Source organism: Silurus meridionalis, chromosome 10, assembly GCF_014805685.1.
Source record: "Silurus meridionalis isolate SWU-2019-XX chromosome 10, ASM1480568v1, whole genome shotgun sequence".
In the NCBI taxonomy this organism is placed as follows: domain Eukaryota; kingdom Metazoa; phylum Chordata; class Actinopteri; order Siluriformes; family Siluridae; genus Silurus; species Silurus meridionalis.
Window position 1 is genome coordinate 532,693 of NC_060893.1, and position 20,000 is coordinate 552,692.

A 20,000-nucleotide genomic window follows, 5' to 3' on the forward strand; every position below is an offset into this window, starting at 1 on the left:
TTTGCTATCTGAATTTTTCACGTTTCCCTTCATAGAATCAGGAAAAAACTGTTTGTGAAAAACTGCCCTGAGGTCAGATGTGAGAGTTTTGGTGTAGAGGAACAGAGGGAAGGAACAGTTCCTGGCTGGTACCAATAATGTTTCCAACATCTAATCCTGTTCTCCTTATAACTAATATTTATAACAAAAAATAAATAAATAAAAACTAGTTCTTAAGCTATAACTGTACCTTACCTGTGTTTAACTTTAAACTCCATTAATCTTTTGATTGGATCAGATTAGTTTGTAATTAAAATTAAATCATAAATTGACGTATCAAGCTGTTTTTTTAAACTTAAGTAAAAAATCAGAACATAAACAATTTCCCTTTTCCACTTTTATAGAAATGTTTCTTTTTAAACTCATTACTTAACCACAGACAGTATCAGAACATTAAATAACTACATTATATAATTTATATTAAATATATATATAATTTAATTACTTTGTTACTTTATTGCCAACAGCAACAGTTTTTAGATATATTTCCTCCTTTTTATTCTGTCCATCCATTCATCCATCACTCTCTCTACAGCATTAGTCTTGTTTCCGTTGGCAAAAACCTTCATCCGTGTCTAAAATAATTATTTAAAAACAATAAACATTATTTCTCATGGGCTAAGATCTCTAAATTCCTCTTTTTTTCACTGGGGTTATTACAGGCTTCAAAAACATACATCACACACATCAAGCAGCAGCAGAGTTGAATAAAGTGTAAGAACATTTGATTTTGGTTAAACGAGTATTTGTTCACTGCTGCACAGCGTATGTTCGACAGTAGATAGAAGTTCATACTGTAGCTGCTTTTCTTCTTAACTGTGACCTTTAATTTATCATCAGGATCAGTGTAAACTTCTGTTTATCAACCTGGTCCAAAATCGGCCTTCTTCTAACCATGTTTAAAGTTTATTCATGGGTTTGTTTGTTTTTTATACACAGACGTAGAAAAAGAGAGACATGGATCAAGATTTAAAAACATCACTAACGGATGTAGTTATGATTCATCATACAACGTGCAATAAATATAAAATTTTTATACATCATACGCTCCAAGTCAACTATTAGAAAAATTCGATTTTTTTAAATTGCATATTCGTCACATTTAACTGATCGAGTAAATGTTAAAATTACACAAAAATAACCCTTAAAATAAAAAAGGCAGCTTTTAAATTATTATTTAGTAAGGAAAAAAGTTGAACAAACATACCTGCCCCCAATCACCTCGTACTCAATGATGAATAAATGACGAGTAAACTTTTATTTTTTTTTTAAAAGTTGAGTAAATTTCACGTGCCACACCCTGATTAATGCCAGCCCTGTTGAATCAGGAAATCACATACCTGTCTGACAAAGTGAAACTAAAAGATCTAAAAAATCAACACATCATTCAGAGATCTGAAGAAATTCAACAGAAACAGTAGTTGGAATTGTATCGGTCTGGAAAGGATTCCAAAGACATTTCTAAGGCTTTAGGACTTCAGGGAAACTTGGCGATTCCTATTATGCACAAATGGAGAAACTTCGAACAGTAGTGAACCTTTACAGAACGTTTTCTTCATCAGTTTTAACAATAGACATTGCATAACTCATAACATCTAGATATTGACTTCAATCCACAATAAACAGCCAAAAGAGACGGTGGAAAGAAAAAATTCCCTGAGATCAATATCTTTAGTCATTATCACTATTAGTGCTCCTGTAACTACTGTACAAATCATACAGCTGCCAAAACCATCAAGCACTCTGATGAACCAGGCTCTCAGAAGGACAGTCCTAGGAAAAGAAGACCAAGAGGATACGTTTATTAAAATTACCTTTGCTGGTGATGCTGATGGTAGCTTCAACCACACATTTCCACCACACGCCAGCCCATCCGGTTTACACAATGTATTTGAAGAAAATGACCCCAAACACATCAACGTTACATAAGAGCTATTTGTCCAGGAAGGGGAGTGATCAAGTGTTGGATCGGACCACCTGACCTCCTCGGTCACCCTTTAAAAATGCAGATGAGGTGATTTGGGAGTGAAGAAAGAGCAGCCAACAAGCACTGAGCAACTCTTGGAAAACTATTCCCAGGAACTCAGTTTAAAAAAAACTCTGATCAGCGACAATATTAAAACCACATATCTAAGAACATGCAGGTCCTTGTGCAGCAGATACATTACATCCAGTATGTTGTATAGTAAAGACTCCATAGATCAAACTTGTTTTGTCTAGTACTTTCTACAAATAATGGAAAGCTGGGAAGTTCCTTTGACATGTTCCTCAAACCATTGAGACTTTTTCACTGTTGGGCGTAAACCAACCCCCCAACCCTAGATGCAATCATGGAATAAAGACGTTTCAGAACCAGGTCCAAATGAAGACATTTATTTTGCAGGTTGTCCTTAGTGTACAAAAGTAAAGAAACATATGAGGAATGAAGGTCAAGTTTGTGTGTGGTATTTAGTCTGGGAGGGAGGGGGGGTGAGGAGGGGCATTAAATAGACAGATCTAAATCCTAAAACAACAAATGTGCTTCCGAAACCATAAAATACTGTACAAGCCCGAAGGAATGTTTAGAAAGAAGAGAAGAGGAGTTTAATGCAGTTTTTATAAAAACTCTTGATCATGACCAGGTCCACAGAGAACTGATTTGTTCAAAGTCAAGATGAAAACAAAAACAAAAAACTAAATAGAAGAAAGAAAGAAAGAAAACCATTAAAACAAAAGTAAAAACATATTTACACTTCCACATCTCTTTTGCAGGTCATTTTACATTCAGCAAATCTCGTTCGAATGTCTCTTCATCTACAGAAACGGTTGGAGTGAGAGTCCTGGATCCATGAGCGCAGAACTTAGCGCGTGACCGTGGAGTTCAGAACTCCAGCCTTGCAGCTGGACTTTGAAGCTTGTGAGAGTTCTCGCTGCAAGAGAAAGCAAACCATCATCATGAGTACGAACTCGCTCAGGTGTGATACTGCACCTGCGTGTGGGGCACTAAAATCACGCCTGTGCTTATTAGAGACGAGAAGATCGGATCATTTTAGAGACTCGACTCTTTGAATCTCGTTCATCGAAATGAGCGAATCTTTGAGTCATCGTTTGATCAGAAATAAATAACATTACATTTTCACCACCAGTTTTGAATATACGAGGGGGTATCAAAAAGTTTTTAGAGACTAGTTTTCTAACACGCCAACAGGTGGCAGCACGAGGCTGCACGCGCAGTCACAGGGAGCGCCGACCTTCAGAAGTCAGTGAGACACTGTCCTGTGTAGAACAGGATCCGTGCAACTGGTGCTGTTCGGACCGCGTGCGTCACCACGTCTACCATTTCAGGATGTTTGGCAAAAGCGACCAGATCTGTGGTGCATGAAAAAGGTGCTTCCAGAAGAACACAGGGGGCGCTGTATTACTGTACAAGGAGACTATTTTGAAGGTGACTGTGTGTAAACGTAGATAAATAAAGTACTTTCTTGTAAATGGAGCGAATCTCCAAACTTTCTGATACCAACTTGTAGTTCCAAGTACTATATATGTGCACACACACACACACACACACACACACACACACACACACACACACACACACACACACACACACAGTGCTGTAAGAGAATGACCAGTTCAGAGCAGTGAACAGTGAGCGAGTGTGTGAACAGCAGTGAGTTTTAGGTCTGGCAAAGCACAAAGTCCAGTTAAACAGAAAAATTAGGAGCCCATGACCCCTCACACGCCCGCCCCAACCCACACACACACACACACACACGTGTAGGTGCCGTGTAAGGACGTGTTACACTGTGTGGTTATTAGTCATGTTAAAAGAGGAACATGTGGTTGGTGGTTACAGTTTTTTTTTCCTTTAGTTGCTTCGGAGCGTTTCTTAAAATCATTCATAATATTCACAAAGCAGGAAATGCATTTCTCAAAACAACTTGTACAAACAGCGCCACACTTTGGATCTCGTGCAAAAGACTGAACTTTTAAAAATGTATTTTATGATTAGAAACAAATCATTAAGAAATCAAACTTCAAAATTTGCCATCTGAATTATTTCCCATGTTTCCCTTCATAGAATCAGGAAAAAACTGTTTGTGGAAAACTGCCCTGAGGTCAGATGTGAGAGTTTTGGTGTAGAGGAACAGATCAGATTAGTTTGTAATTAAAATTAAATCATAAATTCGACTCAAGCCGTTTTTTTTAAAGCTATACTACAGTTATGGATCTCGTGCAAAAGCCTGAACTTTTGTCAAAATCCTTCGTTTATCTGTTGAAAATAAACAGCAGTGCATCTCTGTGCAATCAGAAGTCCTTCAGTCCTTTAACACTGGTAGCGTGAGGATGCACAAAGCTGAAATTCTTCTGTACTTCACTGCACCACAGTTCCTTTCCTGGATCTTCATCCAGCTCCAGAAATCATAATTCTGGGTTTCGTTCTGTCGCTAAATGAAGTTTGACCTGTTTTAGAGAACTGGTTGATGATTGGTTGCTCTGATGCCGTTCACTCGCTCATTAGTGCACAATTCATCAGTTCAACACATTTACAGACGTATGAAGACGACCGGTTGAACATCTCACATTCAGTGACCGTCTGTGGGAGTTAAAAATGAGAACCAGTAGAATATATTGTGATCCACATGACAAGTAGAAACGGCAGAAAATGACACACGATCGATTAAATGAATGAACCCAAACGTTCGTGATTTGTTCAGAGCAAGAAATCGCTTTTATGATGCGCACGTGACGACACGTGGAGGTCTGATCGAGTCGTTTTGAGAATTTCATTTCTGGTCTGAGAAACGCTCCGAAGCAAAAAAGAGAAAAAAAATTGTAATGCAGGACACGAGCTGGGGTGAAGATCATACAGACCTGGAGATGGTTGTGGATTCGATGTTGACACAATCCCTCTAGAACAGAATGCAGAGTTAGACGACATGTAAACTGATAAATCCCTGAGAGAGTGTGTGTGTGTGTGTGTGTGTGTGGGAACAAAACCATGGGGCAAAAAGGGCTCATGACCCGAATAGGAGCATATTAGGTTTTTGATGATCTCACTAATCACTGGTCAGGAGTTTAGCAAGAACTGAACAAATACAGAAGATTTCTCAACACTCCATTCATTCAGCTTCAGTTTCTGAGCTCATCAGTAAACCCCTACATGTGGATCTTCTCCAAACTGTTGCCACAAAGTCATGGCACTGCCCCAGACCTCCTCACCTTCATCAGCACCTGACTGTTCTATCACTTGACTAACATCCTTGTGGCTGACTGAGCACACACACACTAAGATCTAGCAGAACATCTTTCCAGAGGAGCATTACAGCTGTTATAACTGCGAGCAGGGTCTGAATGTGGACTGGGTTTAGTTTCATGCACTTCATTTTGCTTTGAGCTTCTCTGTGTAACTGGACCGAGTGCTGCAGACGGTGCAATGACGTAGGAATTACCGCAAATTCGGAGTAGGAGCTGGCGACGGAGTTGATGGAGCAGCTCCGGTATGGGCTGGAGGTCATGGTGCGCAGAGCTCCGTTCAGCTGAGAGAGGTTCTCCTTATTCCTCTCCAGGCCGCGGGGAGTGCGAGGAGTGCGAGCAGGAGCACGCAAACCTAAACCGATCTGAGACAGAGCAGGAGATGGTGCAGTGTTCTACAGTGCAAGACAACTGCTGAATGTAGAAATCAACTACTGTATGGTTAAGGAACGAGTCTCACCCTGCTGGAGGACAGAGGTGGTCTCAGGGATGGAGACTGGCAGATGGAGCGCATGGTAGTGTTGGGTGTAGAGCTGCTGATACTGGAGGTAGAATTCAGCTAAAAGAAAGAATGTAGAGAGTTCAGCTCGGATCTGTTGTGAATAAACACACACACACACACACACACACACACACACACACACACACACACACACACACACACACACGGAGCGTCACCTTGCGAGATTTTCCAGGTGTAGGTGTTCCTGCTAGTCTTCTTTTGGTGGGGGTTTTGAGTGCGGTACCGTACAGCATGTCCTCCTCCGTCTGCTTGCTCTTTTTCATTTGCTGAAAATAGAAACACAATGACTACATGATTACCTCGAGGAGGAAACGTCAAAAACTACAAATAAATAAAATAAATAAGAAGCGACTGCACGTCTGTATCAAGAATTCCAAATATCACATTTTCTTTACGTATAATGCAGAACATGTAAACAATGTTAGGGGAAAACGGCGTGCTGATCTCTGATTGTGTGGATACCGAGATGACACGAGCCAGGCTTCTCAACATTATACCCACAGCATGACAGAACCTGATACTCCATACAGGAAGTGTGTGGATATTTTTTCTATCCCTTTTCATAAACCTTATATACCACACACACACACACACACACACACACACACACACACACACACACACACACACACACACACACACACACACACACACACACACACACACACAAATTAAGATTCTAGACAACTGATCAGAAGGTCATGAGTTTGAATCCCAGCATCAGCAAGCTGCCAGTCTGGTAAATAACATAACATTTGCTAAATGGAGTAAATGTAATATTCCACACATTCCCCTCACACAGTAATTACCCTCTCGAGTTTCTCCTTCTCTTTCTCCATTTGGTGAAGGTTCCACTGCTCCTCTACGTACTGCATGAAGTGCTGCCCCCCGACCCGGAACTCGGAGCCGTGCTCTGCCTCCCACTGCTCGATCTGAACTTTCAAACTTTTCTCCAGCTGCAAAACAAAAACAACCCAAACGTCACGCTTCATCAAAACACTGCAAGCATTAAACACACCGTGGAAGATCTAAAGTGGGCCAGGAGCCGACCTTGGGCAAGCTCTTCTGAAGCTCTGCTCGTCGTTTCTCCTCACGTAGCAGGTTGCCTCCTCGGTTATGAAAGCGAGCTGGGTCTGTGGCCTTTTTCTGGATTGGGAGGAGACGGAGAACTTTCGTTATGGAAACGGTGAAGGGTGTTAGTAGAGCGCTAGTAGAACAGCGCTAGTCACAACTTACCTCCAGCTCCTGGAAGAGCTGCCAGTTACTCTGCCAGCTGCTCACTCCAGAGTAAAGCTCTCTGTGCTGCTCGTAATGCTGCTTCAGCCTCTGCTCCTCCTGCTCATGCACAGCCAGGAGCTCCTCAGTGAAAAGATCTTTATATAGAAAAGAATTTAGTTATCAAACATGTTGCAGGATCAAAACCTACAAAAATGTCTGATGAGCAGATCCACTAATATAATACACATTTATATCAGGACTGACGATCCAGTCAAATATTTACTCTCGATTACCCGCACATCTGTATCAGTTCTAAACGTACTGTAAATGATCACTGTAAGGTTTTAATATGATAATCAACATGGATAAATATTGATGCTTTATGCAAATGTATGTTTATTATAAGTGAAACTCAACAGAGCATGAGGAATAAACATTCTTCTAAATGTTTTAAAGAAACTACAGTGTTTAAAAAAATCATCAGGACACCGAATGGAACCGTTGCTGTTTCCACACGGACGCTTTTAATCGCCGGATCAGATTTAATCGTCGCCGATTTTGAGACTCGACGCAGCAGTGAAAATGTTTAGGGATTACAAAAATATATTTCTGCTGGATTTAAACAAAAAAAATCCGAGTAAAGAAAAGACATCGTGAAAAAGTGTTGCGTCGAAGGTTTTAATTTTACATATTATTCTTATTTATTATATATATATATATATATATATATATATATATATATATATATATATATATATATATTTATTTATTTATTTGATCAAACACAAATGCACTCTGCATGAATCACGTGTTTACATCACGTGTGTAGTTTACTTCCTAATGGAGTCGTGTGGAGTTTAATGGAGTCGTGTGGAGTTTAATGGAGTCGTGTGGAGTTTAATGGAGTGTATTGTAGTTAAATTATACCAAAGTCTAGCAGTTAAATTAACCCTCTAATATAAAGGGTTTAATGAAGCTGCAGAAACAATCAAATGTGTAGCAATAAAATGTACCGATAAACTAAATATAATGGAACATCACTACTACAGGCACTGAAAGATGAGCGGCGTCACAAAAACACACCATCACACACTCACTCGCACAAAAGCCAATCACAAAATCCCTACATGTATAGCAGTCAGATGGAAGTCCACATGGTCACTTTAACTGGGTTTAAAATGCGTATTGTGGTTATGTGAGAATCTGGAGACAGCAGATTCTGACAGTGCTCTGATTTAGCAGTGAAGGCTGATGTACCAGAGGAATATGGAGTGAAGGCTTGTCTCTGGTCCAGGCTGTAAAAGCATTTCTCCCACAGGATTTCGATTTCGCCTCGGATCGATTCGATGACACTCTGCATGTTCTTAATTTTCAGCTCCTCCAGTCGCTCCACCTCAGCGTGCAGCTGGAAAAAGAAAAGGGAGAAGATGAATGAAGTGTGGATACAGCAGTGTTACTCTACAACAGACCATCAGTTCCCTATCATTTACACCTGCCACAATCCTGCCACCTGGGGCACGTAGATCAGCTACATCTCCATACAGGTGATGGAGGAGTACAGGTGTGTGTCTTTGTGTCATGCTGCGAGGGTTAAAGATCAAACTCACAGCATCCATGTTCCTCTTTCTGCTGCACTGCATATGTTCCACAGTGGCGTCTCGCTCTTCCTGGGGGATCTGCAGTCTCTCCCACAGCTCTGTGATTCGGCCGCGGTACGACACGCACGCCTCCTCGATCTCCGCTTTACGCTTCTCCAACTGAAACCACACACAAACAGCAGAAGTACAAACAGCTTTAATGTAGAGAACAAAAACACCGCTCTCAGTAGAGTCGTCCACGTGGGACACATTCAGGGGAACTGAAGAACATGCGCAAGTTCACCTGGCTCAGAAGGACGTTCAGAGCGGAGATGTTTTCAATCGAGAGGCAGAAGGCCTCCTCCTCCTCGCACACCACGTCCCGCTCAAAGCTGGTATCAGGCATCTGCTCCAGGTCCTCCATGCACGCGATGATCTGACGCTTGATGGACACGAACTTGGCGTAACGGTGCTCCTAAAGAACAACCTCAAATCAGTACAACTTACACACACACGCATACAAATACAACCTTCAATGCAGCACACATTCATTCACAACATACTTTCTTTACTTAAATACACAGAATAAAAAAAAAAAAAAAAAACTCGTATGCACGCACACACACACACACACACACACACACACGGCTAGTGGGGTGAAAGGTGGTGACAATTATGGGTCCCCACAAAATTCAGCAGTTACACTACAAACGTCCCTCAATAATAACCAGCAATTTAATGAACTAGGTTTTCCAAATATCTGCTCCTCTCCTCTACGTGAAAATGGTTTAATCAGATCTGAAGTGCTGGGACTTAAAACATTGGACTGTGGATCTGAAGGTCACAAGTTTAACAAGTTGGACTTTCTCAGCACAGCAAGAGCAAGGAACTATAACGGTTATGTGGTGGGCTAAGTCATGAGTATGGAAGTGTGAGCTTTACCTTCTCCTGGTTGCGGCTGGAGATGTGCTGACGGTAGTCTTGCAGCTGCTGGGCAGAAGGGACGCGGTCAGGATCGATGGCGTGTGGGTTATCGCACAGGATATCGCACAGCTCGCGATCCTGCTGGATCAGACTCTTCAGCTCACCCATACGCTGGTTCTTCTGCTTCAGCATCACCTTCAGGCGAGTGCGAATCTCCTTCTCCAGCTGCAGCATACTGAGGCCATCATCCTCCTGACACACAGATACACAACAGAAGATTCAACAGGACGTCCGATTTTACAAATACAGATAGCTAGCTTAAGCACAAACACACTTCAAATAAACAGCACGTAGTGTCAGTGATTCGGCTCTAGGGGCCGCTCTTGTACAGTATAACGCAACCCGGAAAAACTATTGTATGGATTTTTGCCAATAGTTCCAGCATGCAACTATCGTGTCAATGAATCAGCAAACCTGACGAATCGGTCGACTTCTAGAGAAAATCATACCGCTAGGTACAGAAAGCGTCTAAAGACTGCTGAAATCACCTCGAACGGAGGAAGCTGAAGCTCATCGCACAAACTACCCAGTTCTGTCCGGCAGGACTCGATGCTGTTCATCAACCTCTTTTTTAGACCCTCTTCTTCTGCAATCATCATTTCCAGAAGATTCTGAAAGATAAAAACAGTTTTACTGAGTAGCAAAGATATAAAGTAGATGTAGTTTTTACTCTGCTACGCTTTAATTGACGATGACGTTACCAACTTTGCACCTCTGATGATGTCATTAAGACTACACTCATCCGCTGGCCTCGTTTTCATTCCAAAAAGAGTTGAAATGAACTCCAAACACTTTAAAAACAGCTTTTGTTGAAGTTGAATAAAAATATTTACCCTCTGAGCCTGAGATGTGAATCAGATCACAATAAACTCTGAATATTTGGTTTCAAATCTAAAATTCTCACTTTATATTGTATTAATAAAATTCCTTACTTTGATGTGTCTATTTAAAGCTAATAGTTCTGCTGATGGGGACATGATGTCGTTTTATTTGTTAACTGAAGATCCCCTTTTTGAAACACTGCTTTACTACTTTGTCGTTTTTTTGAGCGAATTGTTCGGTCTTTATTTCATTCTGGCGTGTTCTAGACGTTGTGTTGAAGGTTAGTGCAGTGTTAATGAGGTGTACAATTTAATTACAATTTTAGGAAATAAAACACCACAAAATCGACTGGTTTTGGATTTGGTGTTTGTGACTCGTGTATCTGTGAGCCTACTTTCACTCAAGTCTGATTTTCATGTACTCTTAACTCCATCCTGATAAGAAGGGATCTTCCAGTTCTGAGTGATTACATCTCAAGAAAACATGTGGAGGTCATAAGATCAAATTATATTCAATTCCCAGCTGAGAAAGTTCTTCATCACTCATATGTAGATTTGAATAATAAGTGAGCTGCAGAAGCAAATGAAAGAGGAAATGAGTATGTGAACATGTTCGGTTTATGATGACTTTCTCCTTCCCACTGATGTAACTGGTGGGATTGGGAACGCTGGGTTTTTACCTTGATGTGCATTTTGACCGCCTCAGTGCGCTGCACTCTCTGGTCCTCTGGAATGCCGATCTCCTCCCAGATGTCCTTGAGGTGAGTCAGGGCTTTATTCAGACACACCACCGACTCGGCAGCATGCATCTCACTGACAACACACACACACACACACACACACACACACACACAATGTATTACTTTTTAAAAATAAAATAAAAGTAATAAATCATGTACTGTGTATGAGTGAGAGAAGCGGCTGAGCGAGTCTGCAGCTACACTTAAGGGTGGAGCAGTTCACGTATTTGTACAGAAATTCTTTGGTACAAGGTTTTCAATATTTTTTTACGTGTGGAACATGTTTTCTGAAGGAAACCATGTCTGTACCAGAAATACGATTAGTTTTGCACATGCATGAAAATGCTAAAGAATCCAAAGCACTTGCCTCTAACCAGGAAGTATTTAGCAGCGAACAGCACCCCTACGCATTCTTTAGCATTTTATATCCAACTTTAGAAAATAAATATTACATGTAAAACACACACACAAATGCAAACAATTTTATTTTATCTTATCAAGCTCATTTGCACCAATTAAATTAATTGAACAATTGAATCAATATAAATTGTATTGCAACAATTAGATTTATTCTTTTTTTTATATATTTTATATTATTTAATCAAGCAGGCATTGTATTTAAAATGGTTTTAAAAAATTTAAATGTTTAAAAAAAGATCACAAATGTTAATAAAGATAAATATTAATACAAACACTTTTGTAAGTCGCTCTGCTAAATGCTGCAAATGTAAATAAACTTTGGCAATAATAATAAAATAAATAGTAAAATAGTTTTGTTTTGAACCCCCCCCCCCCCCAGTTTGTACCAAACTGTGCAAACCACAACATCAGATTCCCATTCACTCCAAACCAGGTCCTTCTACACTGTTAAAATGACCTCCATGCCCCTGAGAAGGCTCTCCACTAGATTTTGGAGCACGGCTGATGGGATTAGTGTTTATTTAGCTAGAAGATGCAGTGGAGGGAAGTCTGGGGTTTATGGAGTCTATGTTTAATCAGACGTTCAGCAGTGGTGAGCTCAGGGCTCGGTGAAGGCGTGGTGAGAATGTGTTGTGAGGTGGTCGTTAAAAGTGCATTACGGAGGCGTTCGAGGTGAGGTTCTGGTTCTGCAACAAGAAAACGCTACAGGAAACATTGCAATTTCAACAAGACTCTTGGAATACAGGTTTCTTGCCCGTTTATAAAACATGGCCACTCTCACCAGTAACAGTGTCATCATGATCATCCTAATCTCTGTCTGGAGACGGTCATATCTAACATTAGGCCTGGTCATTCATTTAAACCATCTTCTCTGACTTCTGGACAGATGGAAAATACTCTGCGTCGTCCGAGATACCAAAGTGCAATTCTTTATTTATCTAAGAGCTAAAATCCAGGTACAACACACTGTATTACACTTTCTGATCATTGTGACGTGACGACGTGCCCGTGTTAAAGCGCTTTATTTAGTGTGGTCACACAGTGTGATCTGCACAGTCGTATCTGATTCAGAGAAAGACCAGTGGGATCTAGAGGAGGATCTTTCTGAAGATGAGCTCCTTGTCCACATTTAGTGTTGCTCAAATTTCAGGCCAAAACACAACGCCAGTGTAAAGTTCACTCCACTAGAACACAATCAGTAACACACTTTCAGTGGTGACAATTGTGTGTTTTTTCCTCCACAAAATTCAACCTGGAAAATGACCGATAGGGGGCGCGCTTTCTCAGCCACGTAATTACACAACTTGTATAAAAACATCTAAAAGTCAGTATATATCCATCACTTTCTCCATATCTCCAGGGTTATTTGAGAGAGGAAAAAAAAACTCTTACTGCTGATTCAACCTTCAAGCGCGTGTGACAGAAAAAAAAACAGTTGCAATGTAAATGGTCAGGTGTCCAAAAACTTTTGACTCGTAAATATCAGGAGAACACACAACACATTCTATAAGCACTTTTAAATCCTTATTGCATTTATTTACTATTTATAATTCAGAGATTCTGAACGGAAACATCATGCAGGGTTCTGCTGGGTTTCAGCTGAGTCCAGGTCATGGAGAAGAAACCACGAGGAAGCTACCTCAGATAACCAGCACAGATATGTACACTGTAATCAAGCTGGAGTTATTTATATTATTATATTTATTTATTTCATTAAACCATGTATTATATATATATATATATCCCTAATCATGATCATAGTTCAGTTTTCACTCTAATCAGCTGACTGTCCATCAATTTAAACATCAAATAATAAATTATTGATATTATTATTACCTTTTTCTCATGATGAAGCTCCAATAAAATCCGTTTTCACCATCAAAAAAATAATAAACGAAAAAGAGCCACTTGATCCCCACTGGTCGCTCAGTGGATCTCTGCTGCTGTGTTCAATACAAACTCCCGGAAGCCGTTCCTTCAGCGATTCAAATCCCGCGTCCCTGATGCTGATTGGCTACAGCGCCGCACACGTCACCGAAACCAAATCCCAGCGACCTGATTGGCTGGAGGGAGGAGCCGCTTTGTTCATCTGATTGTGAGATTAATCACTGAAGGACTTTCATCATGTTAAAGCGAGTATTGATCTTTTATTGATATGATCATATACCTTTTTTTTAAATTAAATATTATATAATTATATAACTGTTATACATATATTTTATAAAATCTAATAAAATCATATTAGTAAAAAAAAATTAATAAAAAAAATTAATAAAACAATTATATATATATATATATATATATATATATATATATATATATATATAATTTTTATTAATTTTTTTATTAATTTATATATATATATATATATATATATATATATATATATATATATATATATATATATATATATATATATATATATAATTTATTTATTTATTTCAATAATATTTTATATTGCATCTAAGCATTGATACATTATATACAGTAGATTTGGCTGTGAGAAATCTTTTTTTCATGGAATGAAATATTTTTAATGATTATAGCATGAAATTTAAATATAAGAAATGAATCAAGTTCCATTTTATTTACTAAATTGACAAAATCAACAACATACATTATACAGTTATGGTTTGACAGAGTAAAACGCTATATATATATATATATATATATTCCACACCACTTATTAAATAATCGACCAGCAGTAATTCACCTGGTTTGTGTGAGTTCTTCTTCTTATCTTTCCTTGTATATCATCATGCTGTGACTTTCGTATCTTTGTGACAGATGCTCTTTCTATCTCAGGGAGTTTTTCTGTACCACAGTCACCACTGGCTCGCTCATTAGGGATAAACTTTAGGGTCTAATTCTAATACTAGAAATTGTATTTGCAATCAAGTGAATATCGGTGAACCACAACCATCTTTAAATCATCAATAATGACTAACGATTAGAAAAAAGCCATTGATCAAAAAGCAGAGCATCATCTGAACAGAGTTGCAGGACGACCTGAAAGCAGCAGGAAAGCACAATAAGAGAACAATAAGCAATAAACTGTACTGCAATCATCTGTTTCTATACCTCATGCAAAATCTGAGCATTTTACAACAATATAGTGTCTGATAAAACAAACTGGCACCTCTGGTAATACTTCAGCTTGCTGTGTCTTTTTAACAGGACCAGTGAAGCACGGTGGTGGGAGCGCACTATATCGGGCTGCTTCCATGCAAACATTACCGCATGTCATGGAAGGAAACATGATGTTCCATATGACCCCAAACATTCATTCAAGATTAGTTTAAGGAAAAAAAGTGCAAAACAATCTCCTGATATGAATCCTGCTCAAATAAAAAAATATGAGATTGCAAATTCTTTATTGAGCGTGGTTCAATAGGGTTAAAGCTCTACAGCAGGAGATGTCATGCTGGAACAGGTTTGGGTCTCCTGAGTTCAAGAGAAAGGAACATTTCTATAGAAATCCAAAATAAGTGTGTGCCTCCTACTTTGTGGTAACAGTTTGAGGAGGAACCACACACACAGCTGGGATGGTCAGATGTCCCAATACTTTTATCCCAATGGTGTATATTAAATAACAAAAAAAGTATTTTGTCTCATTGGGCAAAACTTTATATGACGATGGAAATGAGTAAATTCAGTTTCTATTCACTGATGATGAATCTGGATTATTCTCATCTTCTTATTACTAATTATTTAAAAGCAACTAATCAGAATTTAGAACACAGATAAAAGTGCAACACGAATAATCCTGTACATTTCCCCCATGTTTGCAGAACGTTCAGGTGTCATGGGCCACGAGTTCCTCCAGGGCTCTCTCCCGGTGGTTGTTGTGTAAGAGCAGAACCTCTTTAATGGTGCTCTGCTGGAAGCCCATTTCACAGAACTGAGCCAGCAGTCGCAGGAACTCTGTAGCCTGAAAGAGACACGGTGAGAAGAACACCACGCAGAATGAGCCTCAGCAGGCGGCCTTCATATCAAACAGACGTCTCGGAAACATTTCCACACGTGAAACACCGTTTTCTATTGATGCAGTTGTGTAAAACGGTGTTGTGTTTTGGGGGTCCGAGCACTCTCATGGTACATACAGTATATTTGTATGATCTTTTAGCTCATAGGAAAAACACACAATAAACTCCTTTCATGCAAGATTTCACAATTTCCAGATAACAATCTGATTTTAAATCTCATCAGAAACTTCTTTTCTGCTGGATTACGTAATAATCTTTTATTTTTACGCCCCGATCCAGAGAGACTTGAACAGCTGAGGGAACTCAAGGGTCCAGCAGTAGCAGCTTGGGAGCTTAGTGGTTAAAGCATTCTACTTTGGATCTGAAGGTCATGAGTTCAAAACCCAACCAGACCAAACTGCACTCCTTGGCCCCTGAGCAAGGCCCTTAACCCCATAAGTGCTCAGCTGTATGAATCAGATAAATGTAAGTGTCTCGGGATGAGGGCATCTGCCACATCCCATAAGTGCTGGGATTTGATTTTATGACCTTCTGATCCAATGGCCAAAGTTTTAACTGCTGAGCAACGACCTTCCCGAAGACCTCCTTAAAATACATCTGGCTTTATTTTATACCTCCAAACAAATTCATTCAGTCTTCACACTGTTGATAATCAGAGATGAAATTTGATGAATGATGACCAACCTGCCACTCCTGGGCCCCTGGGCAAGGCCCTTAAACCCATAAATGCACAGTTGTATGCAAGTTGCTCTAGAAAAGCATCTGCTGAATGCTATAAATGTAAAATAAACACAAAATCATCCAGTATAATTTATGGCGATGAAACTGACCAGAGATTTTGTGTTCATCAATTGGAACGCACACCCTTCAGCCAATCAGGATCGAGTATTTGTATTTGTGAATTTGTAAAGACTTCACGCTGTAATGGAAATGTTTTACGCTGCCTGTCTGTATGTTTGAATTTGTTATGCAGATTTTACAGAAAGGAAAGAGAAGAAGATAAGAGAAGAAGACAACAATCTCCTGAAAAGAGTTGCAGGATGATCTGAAATCAGCAGGAACTACAGTTACACAGAGAATAAAACACAACGCAGTACACCACAATCATCTGTTTTTACACCTCACTCAACTACTGTGTGTGTTTCTCACCTTACTCTCACAGTTTTGAAACATCTCCAAAGCATCCTCCACCTGAGTCTTCTCATAACCCATTGCACACAGACGATCACGTGCCAACAGATAATTCAGAATCTGCACACACACACACACACACACACACACACACACACACACACACACACACACACACCATGTAATTTGGATCTCTTTTTGGACCTCTAGTGGTTTGATCCTGCAATTGCAATCTGTTCTACTATTTTTTAAATGGATCATCAGGAATTATTTCTCTGTACAGAGTCAGAACATCTCAAACATTAAAAAAGTCTTACTGATTCTTATCAATTCTTATTGAACACATTTTTATTCATATTCCAAGCTTAAAAGTAATAACGCTTTTGCTCTGCACACACCAAGATGCAAAACAGTAATAATAATAATACAAATCTTCATTTATTTGTTCGTCTGAATGGATTGTTTGATCAAATGTTTTGTCTTAGGGGTGTGATGTAATGCCACCATTTGCATCTACATCCAGATAAAACCAGAAGTCAGCATGGCCTAAAGTGCAAAAGGCTTTTCTTACATTCCTTAGTTTCATCTCCCAAGTTTAAAACCAAATGTTTAAATGAAGGAAATGTACCATTTTAGGGAGAAAAAAAGGTGATTTTAAATTTGATGGCTGCAACACGTCTCAAAAAAGTTGAAAAAACAATGAAACATTTGGAGAAACATTTTGCAATCAATGAGGTTAATTGACAGCAGTTCAGTAAGATGATTGGGTATAAAAAGTGTATCTTAAAGAGGCAGAGTCTCTCAGAAGTAAAGATGGGCGGAGCTTCACCAATCTGTAAAAGACTTCATTTAAGACACTTTGAAAGACAAACCCTGGAACAATTTCAGAATAATGTTCTTCAACATAAAAATCGCAGAACATTTGAACACCACGTCCTCCAGACTAAAGAGGAGAGGGACCATCGGGCTCGTTATCAGCACTCTGCTGCATCTCTGATGGTATGGCAGCAGTAGTTCCTGTGGAATGAGCAGATTTCTGAATGCTTTATACAGTTTATAGAGAAATTAATTGAGATTTGCAAATTACTGAATTCTGTTTTATTTACATTTTGCAGTGTGTGTCAACTTTTTTTGAAATTGGGGTTAACCAATGAATGTCTTTATTTCCATCTGAGTCTGACCAGGTATCTACTGAGGATAAGTTTTCACAGAACTCAAGAACTCAAGTTCTGTGTCACTCAGATGAGCATGGGTTCCCTTCTGAGTCAGGTTCCTCTTAAGGTTTCCTCCTCCTATCATTTAAGAGAGTTTTTTTCATAGCACTGTCATCACTTGCTCACTCGTGGAGATAAAACTCATCAGGACTGCAGTTGCAGTGTTAAAAGTGCTCTACAAATAAAATGGAATCGAGCATCTTCTCTACATTTCTGCTCGAATCACATTTTCTATTCATTCCCAATAATATATTTGGGTTTGATTCTATCCTTGTAATGTATCATGTGGATGTATGTATAAAGTACCTGGTCTGCACTGCGTGTTCCAGTGCGCTGAAGAGCCGAGATAGCAGAGCGGAGTGTGTATCCCTCAGCAGTGATGATCTCCACCAGCTTTCTCTCTTCATCACTCAGAGCATAGAGTAACTCCACCGAAGAGTCCGAGCCTGGGCGATGAGCTCCATCACAAGTGCGTGGACGAGCAGCCTGACACACACACACACACACACACACACACACACTAATGTTAATAAAAGAAAGAACATGCAGTCAAATAAAACATGATTTTTCTTATTTACTGCCAGCAAAATGTGTTGAACTGTTGCATGTGTTACAAAAGTAAGTGTTCAATATCCTAATTATTTATTACTCACAATGCTGTCACTATAAAAACATCACATAACACAAACAATCCAATTTTCTCAATGGTTAAGGCACTGGACTTTAGATCGGAAGGTCACAAGTTCACATCCCAGCACCCCTGAGCTGCCACTGCTTGGCCCTTGAGCGAGGCCCCTAACCCCTGGATAAGGGGGTCTGCCAAATTCCATAAGTGTAAATGTAAATGAACAGTTGATGTCCTTAACAGTGAGGGAACTCACCCAGATGGGTCTGTTTTCTCTGAAGGCTTCTTTCTTACCATTCATTAGAAATAAAAATATATAGAGGCTGATTTATGATGCAAAAATTTTATTTGCAATTAATTTCATTCTGAAAATCTGCTTTGGGACAAAAGTTCGATACATGAATGAATAAAACTGTGTACCTGCACAGCAGACAGATGGCGGTGAGTGGAGGTCTGTGGGCCGGCTGATGAGGGTCTGGGCTGGAGATTTGAGTGTGTGACATGTGGTTTTTGTGTGATGATGTTTCGTTTTACACTGGAGCCCCCGGAGCTGTGTTTTTTGCGAGGTCGTGAGGACCTCAGGCTTGGTGGGCTGCTCATGTGCTTCAGAGAGCTGCTGGGGTTCCTGTTGGTGTGGATCAGGGTTTGGGGACGCAGGCCTCTGAGTCTCTTGGAGCAGTAATAATTTGGCTCGTTCTCTGCTCTGAGAGCGCAAACCTCGATCTTCATCAGTTGAAGAACACTCATCATCCTCGCTGTAGCCGGCAGCCTCCTGTGCCAACCGGTCGATGAGGAAGTGTGTACGGGGAAGTTGGTGTCTCTGCTGGTCTGCTGAACTCAGGCTCAGGCTGCGTTGTCGCTGCCCTTTGTCACATAATCTCTTCCTGCAGAGGTGTACAGAGCGTCTCTCCTGAGGGCTGCTGAACAGGAGCCAGTACGGAGGGCAAGATGGATGCATACAACCATGTTCCAGAGGGAAAACGTGCTTATTAGAAGAAGCATGGAAGCCGTTTAGAACCCAGTTCTCCAGACAGAAGTCGTACTGGAAGTTTAAAGACAGAAAAGACTATTAGTAGTGTAATGCACAGGCATTAAATATATTAAATATAAATATATTCAGTGCATTCAGAAAGTATTCAGATTCCCTGATGTTATGTTGCAGTCTGATACGACAATCGTTCAAAATCTACATTTAGAATCTCATAATGACAGGAAACCAAATCCTTAAAATGTCTGTACATTTATAAAAAACTAAAAAAAATTAATGTCACATGCATTTATATAAATATTTACTTATCAGTGGTGAACAGTAATGAAGTAAATATAATGTGTTACTGCACTTAAGTATTTTTTTTGTATCTGAATTTTACTAAAGTTTTTCTGTTTGTGGAGATTTTTACTGTAACTAAATCACTTTTTACTACATTTAGTGAAATCACTCGTTTCTTTTTATTTACGAGGATAAAAACGTAACTGGTGAAACACGC

General features: G+C 39.6%; 3 protein-coding genes across 4 annotated transcripts in view; all 3 read right to left on the minus strand.

The window, feature by feature from the left end:
* Window positions 1-1,875, minus strand: part of syt12 (synaptotagmin XII) — a 17,087-nt gene extending 15,212 nt beyond the window's left edge. The window contains exon 1 of the mRNA XM_046858706.1: window positions 1,854-1,875. The gene's annotated coding sequence lies outside the window, so the exon portion shown is untranslated. The remainder of the gene's footprint in view (window positions 1-1,853) is intronic.
* Window positions 1,876-2,396: 521 nt separating this feature from the next.
* Window positions 2,397-13,551, minus strand: prc1a (protein regulator of cytokinesis 1a). 2 transcript variants are annotated; one of them, XM_046859566.1, is made up of 15 exons: window positions 13,394-13,551; window positions 11,078-11,210; window positions 10,065-10,187; window positions 9,535-9,768; window positions 8,897-9,067; window positions 8,623-8,772; window positions 8,273-8,420; window positions 7,034-7,170; window positions 6,848-6,943; window positions 6,607-6,753; window positions 5,953-6,063; window positions 5,735-5,833; window positions 5,472-5,639; window positions 4,894-4,931; window positions 2,397-2,948 (listed from the first exon to the last, which is right to left on the minus strand). In XM_046859566.1, the coding sequence occupies exons 1-15, from the start codon at window positions 13,402-13,404 to the stop codon at window positions 2,900-2,902; spliced, it is 1,815 nt and encodes a 604-aa protein (XP_046715522.1). In that variant the 5' UTR covers window positions 13,405-13,551; the 3' UTR covers window positions 2,397-2,899. The 2 variants fall into 2 exon arrangements, with proteins under 2 accessions (XP_046715522.1, XP_046715523.1); XM_046859567.1 differs by lacking the exon at window positions 4,894-4,931.
* A 515-nt stretch (window positions 13,552-14,066) lies between these two features.
* ubap1la (ubiquitin associated protein 1-like a) overlaps window positions 14,067-20,000 on the minus strand; it is a 10,468-nt gene continuing 4,534 nt past the window's right edge. Inside the window, exons 2-5 of the mRNA XM_046859570.1 lie at window positions 18,934-19,555; window positions 18,195-18,374; window positions 16,693-16,794; window positions 14,067-15,488 (exon numbers count right to left, since the gene is read on the minus strand). Of these exons, the coding sequence (XP_046715526.1) occupies window positions 15,354-15,488; window positions 16,693-16,794; window positions 18,195-18,374; window positions 18,934-19,263 (747 nt within the window). The 5' untranslated portion in view covers window positions 19,264-19,555 and the 3' untranslated portion in view covers window positions 14,067-15,353. The remainder of the gene's footprint in view (window positions 15,489-16,692; window positions 16,795-18,194; window positions 18,375-18,933; window positions 19,556-20,000) is intronic.

Bases quoted from the DNA above. Each gene is read 5' to 3' on its own strand.
- prc1a (XM_046859566.1), bottom strand. The intron at 7,171-8,272 runs GTACATCAGCCT...TTCTATATAAAG, and splicing joins CTTCACTCCATATTCCTCTG to ATCTTTTCACTGAGGAGCTC. The intron at 6,944-7,033 runs GTAAGTTGTGAC...CTCCCAATCCAG, and splicing joins AGCTCTTCCAGGAGCTGGAG to AAAAAGGCCACAGACCCAGC.